Here is a 15338-nt window from a genome sequence, read left to right as displayed (position 1 = left end):
GCATCAGTCAGCAGGTGGTGAGCAACTGCATTGTGCATCACTTGTCTTTTCTTGGGTGTTATTTCTTTTTTTTTTTTTTGTTATATTCCTTTTCATTACAATTATTATTATCATATTATTATTCTTAGTAGTGTATTTTATTTTACTTTAGTTATTAAACTGTTCTTATCTCAACCCACGAGTTTTACCTTTTTTTCTTCCTCCTCCCCATCCCACCGGGAGGGTGGAGGGGGAAGCGGCTGCGTGGTGCTGAGTTGCTGGCTGGGCTTAAACCACGACAATAACTAAGAACAGCCACTCACTTGTAAGAGAGCACATAAGCTTTGATACTCCTTCATTCTCAGCACTGACAGCCCACAAGAGCATAGCAGGTCTGAGGATCTTTATTTCACAGTTATCAATGGCTAGAGGGATGAGTTACATACTGTAGCATCCATAGGTAGGCAGCAAATCATAGTAACAACATGGTACTCACTTTGGGTTTAATGACAGGATGTGAGACTGCACAGCTGTGCTCAAGGTACCGAGGCAGCTCCAAAGGCTGGCAGTGAAAACAAGATACTAAACCTGGAAAAAACCAATTGGCCCAACTAGGGCTTAGGAAAAAAAAAAAAATGCATTATCACATTGATGCCAGGGAAAAAAAAAAAAGAGTTCAAACAGCAGCAAGTAAGAATATCCCCAAAGGGGAATCAATAACATGGGCATGGACAGAACAGATAGTTGAGGGAGAAGCTCAGGGCTAGTCATAACCAAAGCTGGACCAGATCACAACAACATATTTCACTACATGGAGCAACATGCCCTACACTCTTTGTGGTGTGTTAAATCAGTCTGTCTTCATCCCTTCTGAGCCAGCTCACAGTTCAGCAGTTAGTTACAGCACTGTGTGCAAATACAGTTAGTGAGAATAGTTCACAGCTCCCCATCCCTTGTAATGGGCTAGTGTAATTCACCAGAGGCTTGGAAAGTGTAAGCCACACAACGCACACGAGAACAAAGACAGGTGGAAGCTTTCCCCAACCACACAGCATTGCTTGGTGCCCTGCTTATGCAGCAGTCCCAGACAAGGCTACTGGTGTCTCTGGATACACTGACCCTACCCTATGGAGGGCCACATGGTAGTGAACCACAGCACTCCTCAGGCTGACCTGGACTCAGCTTGCACGTTGAAAACAAACAGAGAGACACTGGAAGTACTGTAGGGGCTTGGACACTCCACAGAGAATTAGTATGGCCTGTAGTTCCAGTAACTGGAGAAAACAGAGATCTGGAAAGCAAGAAGAAAAGCAGGTAAGTTCCTGTATCCCTTGGGCTACAGAAGAAAGAGCACATAACGTGTGCATGAAGATTGAGCTTTACAGCATTACACACTCCAGCACTGCCCTACACAAGGGCAGGTTTGCGGCTATTGTCACTGAAGAGGTGTCCTGGTTTCGGCTGGGACAGAGTTAACTCTTCTTAGTAGCTGGTACAGTGCTGTGTTTTGGATTTAGTGTGAGAATACTGTTGATAACACTCTGATGTTTTAGTTGTTGCTAAGTAGCGCTTATCTTAAGCCAAGGACTTTTCAGTTTCCCGTGCTCTGCCAGCAAGCAGGTGTGCAAGAAGCTGGGAGGGAGCAGAGCCGGGGCAGCTGACCTGAACTAGCCAAAGGGGTATTCCATACCATGGAACGTCATGCCCAGTATATAAACTGGGGGGAGTTGGCCGGGCGGCGCAGATCGAGGCTCTGACATTGGTCAGCGGGTGGTGAGCAATTGCATTGTGCACCACTTGTCTTTTGTTTTTTGTTGTATTCTTTTTCATTACAATTATTATTATTCTTAGTCAGTAGTGTATTTTTATTTTTACTTTAGTTATTAAACTGTTCTTATCTCAACCCACGAGTTTTACTTTTTTTCCTTTCCTCCTCCCCATCCCACTGGGAAGGGAGAGGGGGAAGCGGCTGCGTGGTGCTGACTTGCTGGCTGGGGTTAAACCACGACAAGAGCCTTGGAGCACAAAATTACTTGCTCAAGGTGGCAGCCAGGTCAGCTGCAGAGCTGGAACTGGACACTGGTCTACTGGAATCTAGTTTGCTGAGGTCTCCATACCTCCTCTCCAGCAGCCTGGCATTTCCTCACATCCAGCTCATGACTGAGAACACAAGAGTGTCTACCTGCTCCTCTCCATCAGGTCACTAGTTCAGCAAAGACATCTGCCACACTACTACACTTATCCCAGACGGCTGTCTGCTAGGCGGTGCCAGCCAGCTCCCTGGCTCCAAAGCATTGACTCATCGCTTGTTTTCGGTTTATATGTCAGTTGTACAGAATAACATCACAACAGATTTTTAGGAGATCTGAGGTCCTCTCAAAATCCAGAGTTAAAAACAAAGCCCCTTCTCTAAGGCCATTACCTTGTCCTTCAGTTGCTGGCAAAGCTGCAGTGAAACTGTGAAGAACACAAGGGCATCATTTAACCACGGTACAACACACTCCACTTTATGGACATGGCTGACTTCATACCGCTGGTTGCCAAACTCACTGGAATGGGGGAAAGAAGAGCACAGCTTCACACACAACAGCACAGAACACAAAACTCAACTGTCCTCCATTCTCACAGAAGAGATCACTATGATACCTACTACATTTAAAACAGCACCTAGTAAAGTTATAGAATGCAAAACCTCAGTCTACCTCTGATCAGATTCAGAGTTAAGCTAAATCTAATAGGGTTAAAGTAGAAACTTTACCACCTTCCAGAGAGGCACAAAGGCAGGAAATGCAGATGGCAATGCCAATAACTTAATGTTCGTTTTGGTTGACAACTCTCATCTCTAGACAAACTCATGCACTGTATGGGTGGGCTGTATCCTGAAAAGTCACATCTTTGGGCCTTTATCACCAAGACATTAAAGAAACACTATTATGGGCATTCACAGGCACTGCCACAGAAGTGACTCAGTCCAGTTTCTCCACTTAACAGATGCTACAATCAAAACTGTGTACAGCCATTTAGATCTCCTCCTCAGCATACTCCTACACCTGTTACACAGCCCTTGTAGTGACTGTACTTACAACATGGCTCCAGGGTTGTGTAAAATGGACCCTCCAGCAGGCTTGAAGTTCTAGAGGAGAAGGAAAAGGTCATTAGGATTTTGACACAGTAAACAAACTACTTCGAAGGAGGACGTTTAAGGTTTGCACTTTCAGTAGCCTGACATCAAGAAATGCCTATACTGTATCTGCCTGAATACTCCATTCGTATGGAATCCATGTCATTTGATCTGTTCCTGCTCCTTCATGAAAAAAACTCTACACAGTGGCTGAGTCCAACTTAGCTCCAAATTTTAGCAGCGCAAAAATAAGCTGAGAAGATCCAGAAGAAAAACAAAAGATAGATTTTAGAAAAAATATCCTCATGGAAGGACTGCATTTCATAAAGCTTAAGAGTTTAATTCTGTTTTTACAGGACATCAAGCTGACCCAAATGCAACAGGTGAAGCAGAAAAGCATCCATCAGAACTCCTTTCAGAAAACCCAAGATGCTACTTCGCTAAACTGGATTAATACAATTATGCCCTTCCAAAATTACACAAAATTATCAAACTATATTGTAAGATAAAGCATTACTTGGCAAAAAATAGTTACTGGCTTTCTCCAGGGCACTGGTATTTTCTTCTGGGCTAAGTGGCCATGCCCTAAACTAGATTTAGAGCCAGTGTTCTGTCTGCAGCAGATCTAAATACAGACACTATACACCAGTTCCAGTCATTTCTGCATTATCTCATGCATATAACATTGCACAATGTAGCAGTGTGACCTTCTCCTCACAGTGGGACGTAGGGAGAGGTAAATAAACACCGCTCAAGAGATAGTAGGCATCACCTTGGTTGTGCTGGGCTGCAGCACATGGAGCTGGTAGACAGTCAGGCACAGCTTATTCAGGTTAATATAGAAATTCACAAGGATGTCTGGAGGCAGAGCAGGGGTGAACATTTTCTGGTGAGAAAATACATAGTTTCTTTGTCAGTGAAAGGACCATTATTGCTAACGCTGGGAAATCACTACCTTTTTCTAAGCCATACTACAGTTACCCCACAGTGAGAGGGACATCAGAAAAGAAACAAAGACTGAGCAGCTTGCAGGCAATGGTTGTTCCTCTTGCCACACTTGATCAAATGGTGTGTGCACAATGGTGACAAAAGAGGATGGAGCAGTGTTCACAAGGGCAAATCATCCCTGGACAAGATTCCTGGGCAGAGAACAGAACTTACTCTCTGAGAACCAGAGTCCTCCTGCCCAAGTCATCTGCTTTCCCACAGGACGATACAGAGCAGCCAAAAATGCTCAGGGTTTGCACCTACTTCAGCTCTCTCTTTCTGCCTCAGGAGACACTTCAGAAATCCACTTCCACTAGGATGCAGCACAATATCCTAACTGCTGCATGCTGCCAGACTGCATGGAGACCTAGACCACCACATACTTACTGTGAGACCACTGGAGGCAATCTCTGGTAGAGTGAGAGTGGCTGGAGTGGTAAGCCGATTTCGGGCTCTTGAGAGCTGTAACATCACGGCATCCATAAGCTACAAGATAACGTACAGTACACTGCTGAGTGGCGATCCCTGGACAGCTCTGGATAGCGTGCTGCAGAATCCTACAGCCTTTTGCAAGTGTTACAACAATCACCACCACCACCACCATCCCCTCGCTCTTCCAGAAATTCAGGGACTTATTGGGAAAGGGTGGCTCCCACATAAATGCAGTTTAACTGTTACCACCATCATAGACACTTGTGAGACAGGCCAGGAGTGTTTAATACCAGGGACTGAAGAGAGAACAGCTATTCATTAGAAGAATAAGAAGAGAACATGAGATCAATTACTGATGCCACAGAAGCATCGACAAACTCATCATCAGCTCTTCTGAAGAGCAGGCATTAAGGAAAAACAACAAGCTGTGTTCTAGTTCTCCCCATTCCCACATCACGGGTACAACAACTGCTGAATGGCCCCCCACATTCATAACCATCTATGAGCTAGGGCACTAGAGGAAAGAAGCAGCTCACTGTGGGTCCAATCCTGCCAGAAACCACAGTTCAAAGGCTCTATTCAGGCAGACTTCTTTTTCCAGAAAAAAAGTGGGAAGCAACATATGTCTGTTATAGAGCTCATGACTGCTAAGATGAAGGCATTTTATATTATGACTAAGTTCTCCTCCCTACTTCCACCCGAAAGTAAAAGGGAAATAGTTTTATTACCTAGCTTCTTCCTATTAGCAGCCCTTGCCCACGTGGAGACTAAAAAGGTTTAGCTTTCTCATGTTTGGTATTGTGATGGATTCTAATGAGTAAGTCAAAACTCTAGTAGCTTCAGAGAGCATTTCCAGGCAGAGGGCTGGGCTTTATTGTCACACAGCAGCTGGTCTGTATCAGACCACATCAGCTACTACTAGCAAGTGAGAAGTCACTTTTAAATTGTCAGTAAATCACGAGTACTAACTGTAATCTTTTGTTTGCTGATGACTGCCTCATTTCTTCTCTCGCCAAAAGCACTGACTGACAGGGAAGAGCATGAGCTGTGTAACCACATCATCCAAAAAAGATCAAGGGAGATGCTCCCAGAATATCACTGCTGTGCAACAGGGCACCGACTGCTCAGATTACCATTCACTATGATGTACAACCCTGTTACTGATGCTAAACTGGTATAGATTCATATAAAATATGAGGTCACATGGATACTCCTTGACACAGGTACATATGGGTACAACTGGGGAATCCATTTCCTGTAAGAAACTCAAGACAGTAATGTGCATTAACTGTGTTTAAAACAACAAATGGAGGGAAGAAAAATGCACGTTCCTACCCAAGTAGAGAGGGCTTTCTCCTCACCTTGAGAACCTCCGAGCCTGTTTTGAACTGGTAGTGTACATCTCTGTTCATAAGCAGGTAAATGGCTTGGTTAACATGGTTTCTAGCATCTTGGATCTGCAAAGGTACAAATGCAGCCCTATTAAAGAAACACTCTCTGTAATACACACTAGGAGGCAGAAGTTTCCCTGATTATCTCGGTGGCCCTAAGAAAATGGTGACTTCTCAAATATTAAGGCCATTTCTCTCTGAATACCAGACGCTCGCTAACACAAATCTACCACTGCTGCCCAGATGCATTACTGGGTTCTTCACTCAAGGACTGGAGATGGAGAACAGTCTGATAGCTACAACCTGGGCTGTCAATAAAAATATTGCTGCTGCCCTGAAGGAACAGTGACATCAGGCACTCTCATCCCGGGAGGACTCTGATCATGGCTGTTCAGGTAGGAATTCTCACTGTTGATGGTATACGGCAGTCAGGTTTAGCAACATGAATAATGATTTCTTCCTTAGGAACCATGATTTCTTCCTTAGGAACTATTAGAGCTAAAACCAATGACGTAAATTACATCAATAGCAGCAATGAGCAGCAAACATTGATTTCTAATAGTGTGTCTCTGGCAGTATTCCAGAGTACTTCTAAACTATAATTGTTGGGGTTGAGAGTTGTCTCCAGCACCAAGAAGCTGCTATTGTGCCACTTGTGTGGACTTGACCAGACTCAGGACACAGCTAGCTCAAGTCCCTCTCAAGCAAGACTGCTTGCAGCCAGGAGACAATTATCAAAGCAAGGTTGATAGGTGTATTCCAGTGCTTTCATGGGAGCAAGGACAAACCAGAGGAAGAAGAAAATGGCCCTGGGAGAAAGTGACTTGTGTTCGGTTCCAGGCAGCAGCAGGAAAATTGGAAAAAAGCAAAGGGGTAAATCAGAAGGTGCAATAAATGGAAAAGGTAAGCAGGGAAGCCTATATGAGAGGTGGCTGCTGGGAGATGGATAACACAGCTTGGGATATTTGTAGTTTGATACATCTACACTGCTCCCCAGCAACCCCAAATCCCAGCCTGGGATTGACTGTAGAGGCCTCCCTGGCATAGATCTGGGCACAGGTTCCTCCTCATCCGGAGCTCAGGCATCACAAATAACCCTGCTCTTAGAAAGCACAAGGCACCGGAGGCTACAGAGAGAAAAGAGACGATAAAGTCCACTGTCGGACTGCAGAGAGACTCCGCAGGTACTTGGGCTATGGCATTTCCAAACATCACCACCTCCAGCCTTTATATCTCCCAGATGCTTTCGAGCAAGCTAAGTTACCCTGGCAGTGTTACCCAACCCAGCAATGCCAATCCTGCTATTACAAGGACTTGCTTCATTCCTATTCCCCCTTGATTTTGCTCTGCTTTTTACTCAAGTTCCTCAAAACTTGTGTGCCTGCACTTGTGTTCCTCAAAAATGTGCCTATACTACCATTTCTTACCGATGACTTGACTTTGCATAGAGAAACAAAACTCCAACTGGCACCACTCACTAAGGGAAGAAATTCACAATACTTCAAGATGCTCATTTTTAATTCAGACAGGACAAAGATCTCCACATAACCACTGTAAATGCTTCTGCACAGAGTCCTTTAGGTACTCACATTCCACATCTGAACAACATTAGAACACAAAACTCCTGCAAGTAAATAAAGGAAGGTGGTTTCCATAAAAGCTGGTAGAAGCCTATCAACCAGACTGCAGTACAAAACAGCCACAAAATTCCTTGCCTTGTTGCGAGACATAAATAAACTCAGTCGAGTTTGGCATTAACATCTCGAGTACACAATTTTCTAGATTTCTACAAAGTTATCAGATAGAGCTTTCACTCCGCTGCCAAAGCAGTCGTTGGAAACCGCACTCAATACCAAATGCACTGATCACCTAGAAAAATCTGAGCCATGGCATAGTGAAGCACATGGAATACATCTTTCTCCAACCTACTCAGCTATGACAAAGTAACTGTGGGAAATTATGTCTTCAAGATCAGGCAATAGATCAGGTATCTCCCAGCAAAACGGTCAGAAAGAGATTCCATGTTCTGGATAGCCACATCCCTTTAACTCCTTAACTGAGGGAACTCAGCTATGCTACAAGAGCACAATGCAGTGAGATTTGTTCTCAGCATAAAGAAATGCTTCCGTAAGAGAATGAGAGCAAGCTACTCAAAGCCTCTGAAGTTGCTCTTTGCCCTACTAGCCTGGGTTTTTACAAGCAGACACAAGGCCAGTACTGCACAGGCACCCTAGGCACTCCTTTTAAAGGATTATGACTGCTATGCAGCCAGCCTTCAGCTCGCCGGTGTTTCAGGAACACGCAGAACCCACCTCTCTCTCCTAGCACCATAACTGAATTTAATTGCATCTGTTTCCTCCCTTAGCTTTTACCACTGGAGCTAATGTAGGATGGAAATAACCTTCTCTCTCGGAAAGCGAGGGGCTACAGCTACTGCTTGGAGGGCACAGACGCTACAGAGGGGTAGGCATCTAAAGTTAACAGTACCTGCTGCAATTTCCACTGCTTGTCTTCCCGAAATGCAAAGTGCAGGAGCTGATTATTTCTGGGCGTTTTCAGATTAACGTCCTTGAAGAAAGAAACAAACGTGTGAGAGCAAGCAAGCCCCATATGCAAAACATGGAGACTGCCAGTCCCACTCCATTCTGTCTCCCAGACCATCTTGGTAAGCCGCTTTCAGCAGTCCTGACACAGCCAGAACTTCAGTCCTCCTACAGCAAGATGTTAATACAAATTGAAAGGCATTGAGTGAATCGGGATCCAGGCAGGACACACAACCTCATCTCAGAAGGCCCCCAAGGAAATTTGATATTACACAACAAAGGCGTCAAAGGCAAGGAATCTCCATGAAAGTCGACCACCACTCACCACGGGGGGCGGGGGGCAAGGTTTAGATGCTGGATCTCGACAAATTTCAACAGTTGCTGAAGCATTAAGGATTTAAGGGCTATTAGGGAAGACTAACAAAGAACACTTATTGATCACTGGTAAAGCATAATAAGGATGACCTCTCCCTTGAGGTCATCAAAGTGTAATAAGGATGACTCCCACCCCTTGATGGCAGTACAAAGCAAGAAGCACGGCAAGTACTCACAGCTTGACACAGGGCATCTCCCTGCAGCGTCAACACACCTTTCACCTGGTCTGTACTGGAATGAGAAGAAAGATCTGGGCAACACAAGTCACAGGACGCAAGAGACGTCTACAAAAACTGCCAACCCGACACCGCCCCTCCCTGTCCCATGTAGCTGGCTGAGTTCCCCTCCTTCCAGGGGTCAGCTGGGGGATGCAGATGAACTCTACACACACTTTGAAGTCCCCAGCTCCTGGCCTGCGCCCAGCTGCTGTCATATTCTTTATGAGCCACCTCACCCTAACTGCCCTGCCTAAAACATTATGTTCATTTCTGATCCCATGCGTATTTCATGTATTACCCATCAATAATTTGGTTGCTGTTACAAACAGCTCTAGCAGGCACAAACGCAAAATATTAGGTGAATTACTGACATTGGAGTGCTAGGTGGTTCATATGGGAGTTGAAAGCTACAAACTGCCCCCCCCGCCCCAACAAGAAAAAAATCCTAAATAAACAAAAAAACCCACACCCCAGACCCTTTAAAAGGTCCTGCAAGATGGCTCACATCAACACTGGGGGAAGACTGAAGCACCTGGGCCTTCAAGAACTCAGTTTAGCCATACCTTACATTTTAATACACTAGACAGAGACTCTTTAGATCAATGCTTTTTAAGATCCACCTTGGAACAACAACGAATGAAAACTAGAATCAACTTTAATACTTTAAGATCTGAAGAGCGCAACCTTCAAACCCAATACAGAATCATTGCACCACTTATAGAATGCTCACCATGCTGTTTCTAAGGTCTAAGGTCTACCACTTTGCAACAAGCTTGCGACCTCTGCCAGAGCGCAGCTATTCAGACCAAGGCCTATGCCGAAGATTAAAAAATGGACAGCTATTTCAGAAGAACTGAACTTCTACAGCACCTTCTGTGCACCTTGCTCTGTGGGAAGTAGATTTTTTATTGCTATTTTAGGGAGATTAGGTCAAAGGTTAAGATTTGTCCACAGTCGGAGTCAGAAACGGAGCCAAGAGCAGAATTCAGGTCTTGTAACTGCAACTCCCTGCACCCAGAATCAGAAAAATGCCCCTTGGCGAAACTGCCGACAGCAGCACACCGATGTAACACACCAGTGTTGGCGTGATAATAATCAGACTGTATTATGGGTGTCAGCAGGAAACGGCACAAGCCTGGCGAAGGCAGCCCCTGGAACACGGCTACAGGTTCCTGCCACGAGAGTTTGTTCGTTTGTTTTCCTTAAGGCGAAATCTGGTATTAAAGAAAACCCCTTTACTCTGGGCGTGCTGTAGAGACCTTTGCCGCAGACGCTCGAGGAGCAGCGCCCTTTGCTACCGAGGGAAGCCCCCGGCACAAAGAGAGGCACCGCCGGGAGCGGGGGCGGCAGCCCCCACCGGAGCGGCCTGGCAGAGCAGCAGCGACCCACTGACCGCCACCACCACTTACCCCGATGTGCTCAGCACAAAGTTCTCCTGCTTGACGGCTCCTCCCGCGCCACTGGCGGGCAGGGCGAACCGGTGAGAGGCCTCCTGCCCAAGAGAAGACATAGTGAGTGCTGGAGCATCCACCTGGGCCCAGCCCACCACAAGCCGGGAACAAAGACAAGGCAAGAGCAGAAATGCAGACGCCAGCCATTGCCTGAACATGGAACCGTCACCTTTGCAAACCTCCCGCAACCCACCTAGCAGAGCACACAGCTTTTCCCTCATCCTCCTGCAGGACAGGCGCAGCCCAGGAGAAGGCTCAGTGCGTGCAGCTCATGGCAAAAGGTGTCAGAAATCCCACACTCCAGCTCCGTGCCCCGGAGCCGGGCAAGGCAGCCAGGGCCCAGAGGGGTCACCAAGCTGTCCTCAGGAGGAGCGGCACTCCGCACAGCCTGGCCCTGCATGTCCTCGGGCGCCGTGGCGCTGCCCCTGTCTCAGCGGGCTCGCTGCCTTGGGATGCACAGCGCAAGCGCCACCGGTCCCTTACCCACGTGGGAAGTCTGGAGTGAAAACCAGCCCTCCTGACTGGTTATACCAGCTGGTGACTGTGCTTTAATCACACTTCACCCATAAAACTATAACAAATTCTTCAAAACAGATACTATATATATATATATATATATATATATATAAAAAACAGATACCGCAGGTTATTGTCACCTGCTACTGAGTCACGTCCTGGATCAGCACTACGGCACTCCTACCTCCGCCGGCACCCGCCCCTCACCTCCACATTTTTGCCCCTGCTCTTGCATCACCCACTAACCCCCACCGAAACCTCAGAGCGTTAAGGGGCTGGGCCTGTTGAAAACTGACCTAGCAGGAGCGCGGTGAACTCTCGTACACACCATCCCCTTTGGCCTGGAAAGAGCCAAACCCGGCAGCCCACGCTCACGCTGGCGAAAGGGGCTGCAGGCCTGGTTCAGCTGAACGCTTCACGCCTCTGAAAGGGGCAGGTACCAGCAGAGAAGTGGGTATATCGAGGGAACAATGGTTTTGAATGAGGAGAGTGCACGCTCCTAATTACTGCACAAGTAGTAGCTTGTCAGCTAAAGGCTATCATGCTCATTTCCACCATCATGTGACAGAGCTACAGGCAGATCCAGATTCTCTACTCCAGAAAATATTCACATCTCAGGCAGACAGGTCTGGCTGCCTCCATGTGCCTTTTCAAAGCAGCTCTCTCAGCAAAGAGGGTCAAGAACAGAGCAATCTAGGGGAAATCAGCTTTACTGTGAGTCCTCGAGACCAGAGGGCAAGCAAACACTTGGGACAGCACTGGACATGCGTGATGGACCTTTCTGTGCACCCTCTACCAAGAATTTTTTCCTCCAGGGAAAATCTACCACCATTCCTCACATGGGAGAGCAACAAACCCACAACACAAAAAAACAGATGAAGCAAATTAACCTTACCTTCAAAATATCCTGCAGCTGTTTCAAAACAGCGTGGACCTCTTCTTGTAAAAGCCATTTAAATTCTTCTTCCTATGTTGCGGAAAGATAGCAGTGGAGTCATTAGAAGTCAAACACTGGAAATAAATCTTTCAGACACATATGAAAATTATTTAAGTTCTAAGTATACTGCTATGTCCATGCTGTTTAAATCACATGCTAGCAGGAGAAGAAAAAGATTTCTTCCTGATTTGTTGAAAGGCCTTACTCTCCACTTCTCTGCCCCAGCCAAATGAATTGTCCTCATTCTTGTTTTGACTTTGTTTAACAAAGCAGCATTCATACAAATCACTGTACCAATAATCACAGAATTAGGAAAGAACAGGCAGCACGGGATGTGAATTTCAGAGCAAAGTACAGATCCTGCTGCTTCAAAATCTGGGGCATCTTTTTAAGCTGCTGGGTGGGCTGACCTTGGCTGGCCGCCTGCCAGACACCCACCCACCCACCCTCTCCCACTCCCCCTCCTCAACAGGACAGGCAGAGGAAATAAGATGAAAAGCTCGTGGGTCGAGATACAGACAGGGAGATCCCTTACCAATTACCATCACGGGCAAACCAGACTCAACTTATGGACAAATCTGTTGCCAATTAGATGGTAAGAAACAAAGATAAAAACTAAAATGCTCCTCCTCCCCCCCAGTGGCATTTTACCAAGCAACAGCAGACTAAAAATAAAGAAAGCTAAACTGAGAAGTGGGTGGGGGGAGAGAAAGGCTGAGGACTCCCAATCATTTGGGCAAATTCAGTAACAAACAAGTTCAGATCTGACGACACACCACCTCAGGCCTCAATCAGCTGTCTGCTACAGAGAAGCCTGTATAAAGCAGATCCTCGAACCACAGTTAGGCATTCCTGTTAAACCACCAGACCCCATGCAGAAGATCATCAGAGAAGCAGAGACAGAAGCAAGCAAGGGACAAAGAGCAGGCTGACACTTGCTACCTTGTATGAGAGGAGAAATTTTCCATGTGGGAAGTACTGGAAGGGAATGAATTGAGCAGGCTGCCCACAGTAAAATTGGAAAAGTGTGGTCAACTCAGAAATTTAAGCCTGTGGTTTCTCCACTAGACAGTTCCTGTTCACCATGAGGAACACAAAATAACTACTCACTGGTGTGCCATCCCCTTACGCAAGAGTTATCTGAACAAAGAGTAGCACAAGAACAGTTTTGTTTCAACAAATGTTCACCCAAAGCAGGTACACACAGCAAACCTCGGTAGGATTCTCTGTTATCCTTCAACCCAGTGTGGGTGCAGGACCACTGACTTCCACCATTTCATCCTGTTTTGGGTTTCTGGGCATCATATTGCCCAGATCAATGGAATATTGAATTCCTTGCTCTTTCATTCTCTGTAACACTCGCTCTACTCCAGGTTCCCAAAGGAACAGAAATCATGTAGGTAAGGCAGATGCCTTTAGTGCCTCCACCACCCCACTGTCGTCACGCAGATGTTTCTATTTCAAATCACCATTGGTGTCTTTCGTCCCCCTAGTGACAGCAGAAGAGCTTCCACCCCCCGGTATTATTTTCAGACTAAGTCAAGTTCATTCACCATGTCTGTGCACTACACATCTGTATTTTTGAGGAATGCTAGTCATATCATTCCAAATCACATTAACTCGAGAAAAATCTGGTTTTCACATGAGGCTTTCCGCCTAGCCTGAATGCATCTCTAAAATTCCCTCTGTAGACAGGAAGTTTTCACTACTTCTCGCAGCTCCTATCCCCGGAGATGTCTGCCATGTCAGCTAGTTTATGTCTTTCCTACCTTTATCAAGTCAACAAGGCTGCTTTGACATGCCTGCCTACCATTTGCTAGGTCCGGTCTTCCATCAAGCAGTGCGCTGGACTATGAAAAATCAAGGTCACGTAACACATTTTGTTGTTTACCGTAAGCGGGGCTGCCTCCGGCACTGACCTGCCCCTGCACTCACCCGCGGCCAACGCACGGAGCGGCGTCAATCGCAGCCCACCCTCGTACTGCTCGGGGGGAGAACACCGAAGCGGAGACCATTACAGTCGCTACAGAGGGAGCCTGGAGGAGACCACGGCCTGCTGGGTGGCCGCGGGCCTGAGGGCAGCACGGCAACGGAGCCCGCGGCCGGCCCGACAGCCTGTCCCGGCCGCACGGCCGGGCACCCAGGCACCGCCCTGAGGGCCTGCCGCGGCCGCCGGAGCCGCTGCCCCACGGCCCCACGCAGCGGTGACCGGGCGGCCCTCCCAGAGCGCCTCAGCCCAGGCGCGGGGAGCCGGCGGCAGGGAACGGCCTCGCCGCTCGCCCGGGGCCAGCCGGGGGTTGCGGCTCCCCGCCCGGGCCCGGCCAGCCGGAACGGGCCTGCTGGGGTCCCGGCAGGGCCGCCACCGCCCGGGCCGCCACCGCCCGGGGCCAGGCCGCTGCCGCTCGCCGGTTGCCACGGCAACGCCGCGCCCTCCGCCCGACTCACCAGCACCGCCCGCTCCGCCGCGCTCGCCATCGCCGCCGCCATCCCGCCACCCGCCGCCGGCCCCGCCCCCTCGCGGCGCCCTCGGCCGCCCCAATTGGCTACCGGCACCGCCCTCAGCCCGCCCACACCGCCCCGCGCCGGTACGGCCTCCGCCCGGCAACGCGGCCGAGGCAGCGTCTGATTGGGCAGCACCGCCCTGCCGTCGCAATCGAGGCGTGACGAGGGCGGTGCAAGAAAGGCGTGACGTCAGGGAACTGGCGGCGGGGGGCGCGGGAAGAGGGGGAGCATGGGGCTCAGAGGCGGGAGCAGGGAGCGGGGCCTCGGGCAGCGGTGTTACCACGTAAGGTCAAGCCCTGCCCGGCCCTCAGCAGCACGGCGCCCCGGCGGGTACTTGCACGCAGGTGCTCAAGTTACAACTGCAGTATGATTTGGTTTTTTTGATCTGCACTACTCACAGCCGTAGCTGACTGCATACTGGTTAAGATAAAACTGAGCTACACGTAAGAATCCTCAAAAATGGGTAACGCCTTGGAAGTCTCATCAGTTTCTTCTCAGAATTTTGAAACTGAAATAAATTTATACTGGCATTGAAGTCTTTGCATTGAAGTTGGTGGATGCGTTGTCACATTGGATGTACTGCGGGCGAGACGCGGCCAAGCAAGCAGCATCACCTTCACCACATCAGCAAGGTGGGTTGTAGAAGGGAATGCATTATTCATTCAGAGCAGGAAAAGCTTCCGATAGTGCCAGTTTCTGGTGGGAGCACAACTCTGACTCGGTGGCCTTGCTCCGTCACTTTCTGCATTGCTTTTAATCACAGTGCTAAAACTTGAGTTGTTCCTTACTTTAGCACCTATAATTCATTTTAACTAAAGCACACCATCAATCAGTACTAGCCCATTGTGCCTCAGTACATGAACATCTACTGCTGTTCAACAGCAAA

At 48.0% G+C, this 15338-nt stretch overlaps 1 protein-coding gene across 2 annotated transcripts; it reads right to left on the bottom strand.

Moving 5' to 3' along the window:
• Positions 1-365: 365 nt before the first annotated feature.
• ROGDI (rogdi atypical leucine zipper) lies at positions 366-14445 on the bottom strand. Of its 2 annotated transcripts, XR_007767341.1 has the most exons (12): positions 14396-14445; positions 11909-11980; positions 10456-10538; positions 9005-9059; positions 8398-8478; positions 5881-5976; positions 4475-4573; positions 3873-3986; positions 3063-3112; positions 2402-2528; positions 1152-1270; positions 366-596 (listed from the first exon to the last, which is right to left on the bottom strand). XR_007767341.1 is itself a non-coding variant. In XM_050906007.1 (11 exons), exons 1-11 carry the CDS (start codon positions 14435-14437, stop codon positions 1229-1231), a joined length of 861 nt encoding a protein of 286 aa, XP_050761964.1. In that variant the 5' UTR covers positions 14438-14445; the 3' UTR covers positions 366-1228. The 2 variants fall into 2 exon arrangements, 1 of the variants encoding a protein (XP_050761964.1); XM_050906007.1 differs by having other exon boundaries at positions 366-1270.
• Between the last annotated feature and the right edge of the window lie 893 nt (positions 14446-15338).

The sequence above is a fragment of the Gymnogyps californianus genome, chromosome 15, assembly GCF_018139145.2.
Source record: "Gymnogyps californianus isolate 813 chromosome 15, ASM1813914v2, whole genome shotgun sequence".
Lineage (NCBI taxonomy): Eukaryota > Metazoa > Chordata > Aves > Accipitriformes > Cathartidae > Gymnogyps > Gymnogyps californianus.
The sequence above is the reverse complement of the archived record's forward strand: the minus strand, read 5'-3'. Positions and strand labels throughout refer to the sequence as shown.

Bases quoted from the DNA above. Each gene is read 5' to 3' on its own strand.
- ROGDI (XM_050906007.1), bottom strand. From the start codon at position 14,437: ATGGCGGCGGCGATGGCGAGCGCGGCGGAGCGGGCGGTGCTG. The intron at 11,981-14,395 runs GTGAGTCGGGCG...TCCGCAACATAG, and splicing joins CGGCGGAGCGGGCGGTGCTG to GAAGAAGAATTTAAATGGCT. The intron at 5,977-8,397 runs GTACTGTTAACT...GTACCTTTGCAG, and splicing joins AGCAGTGGAAATTGCAGCAG to ATCCAAGATGCTAGAAACCA.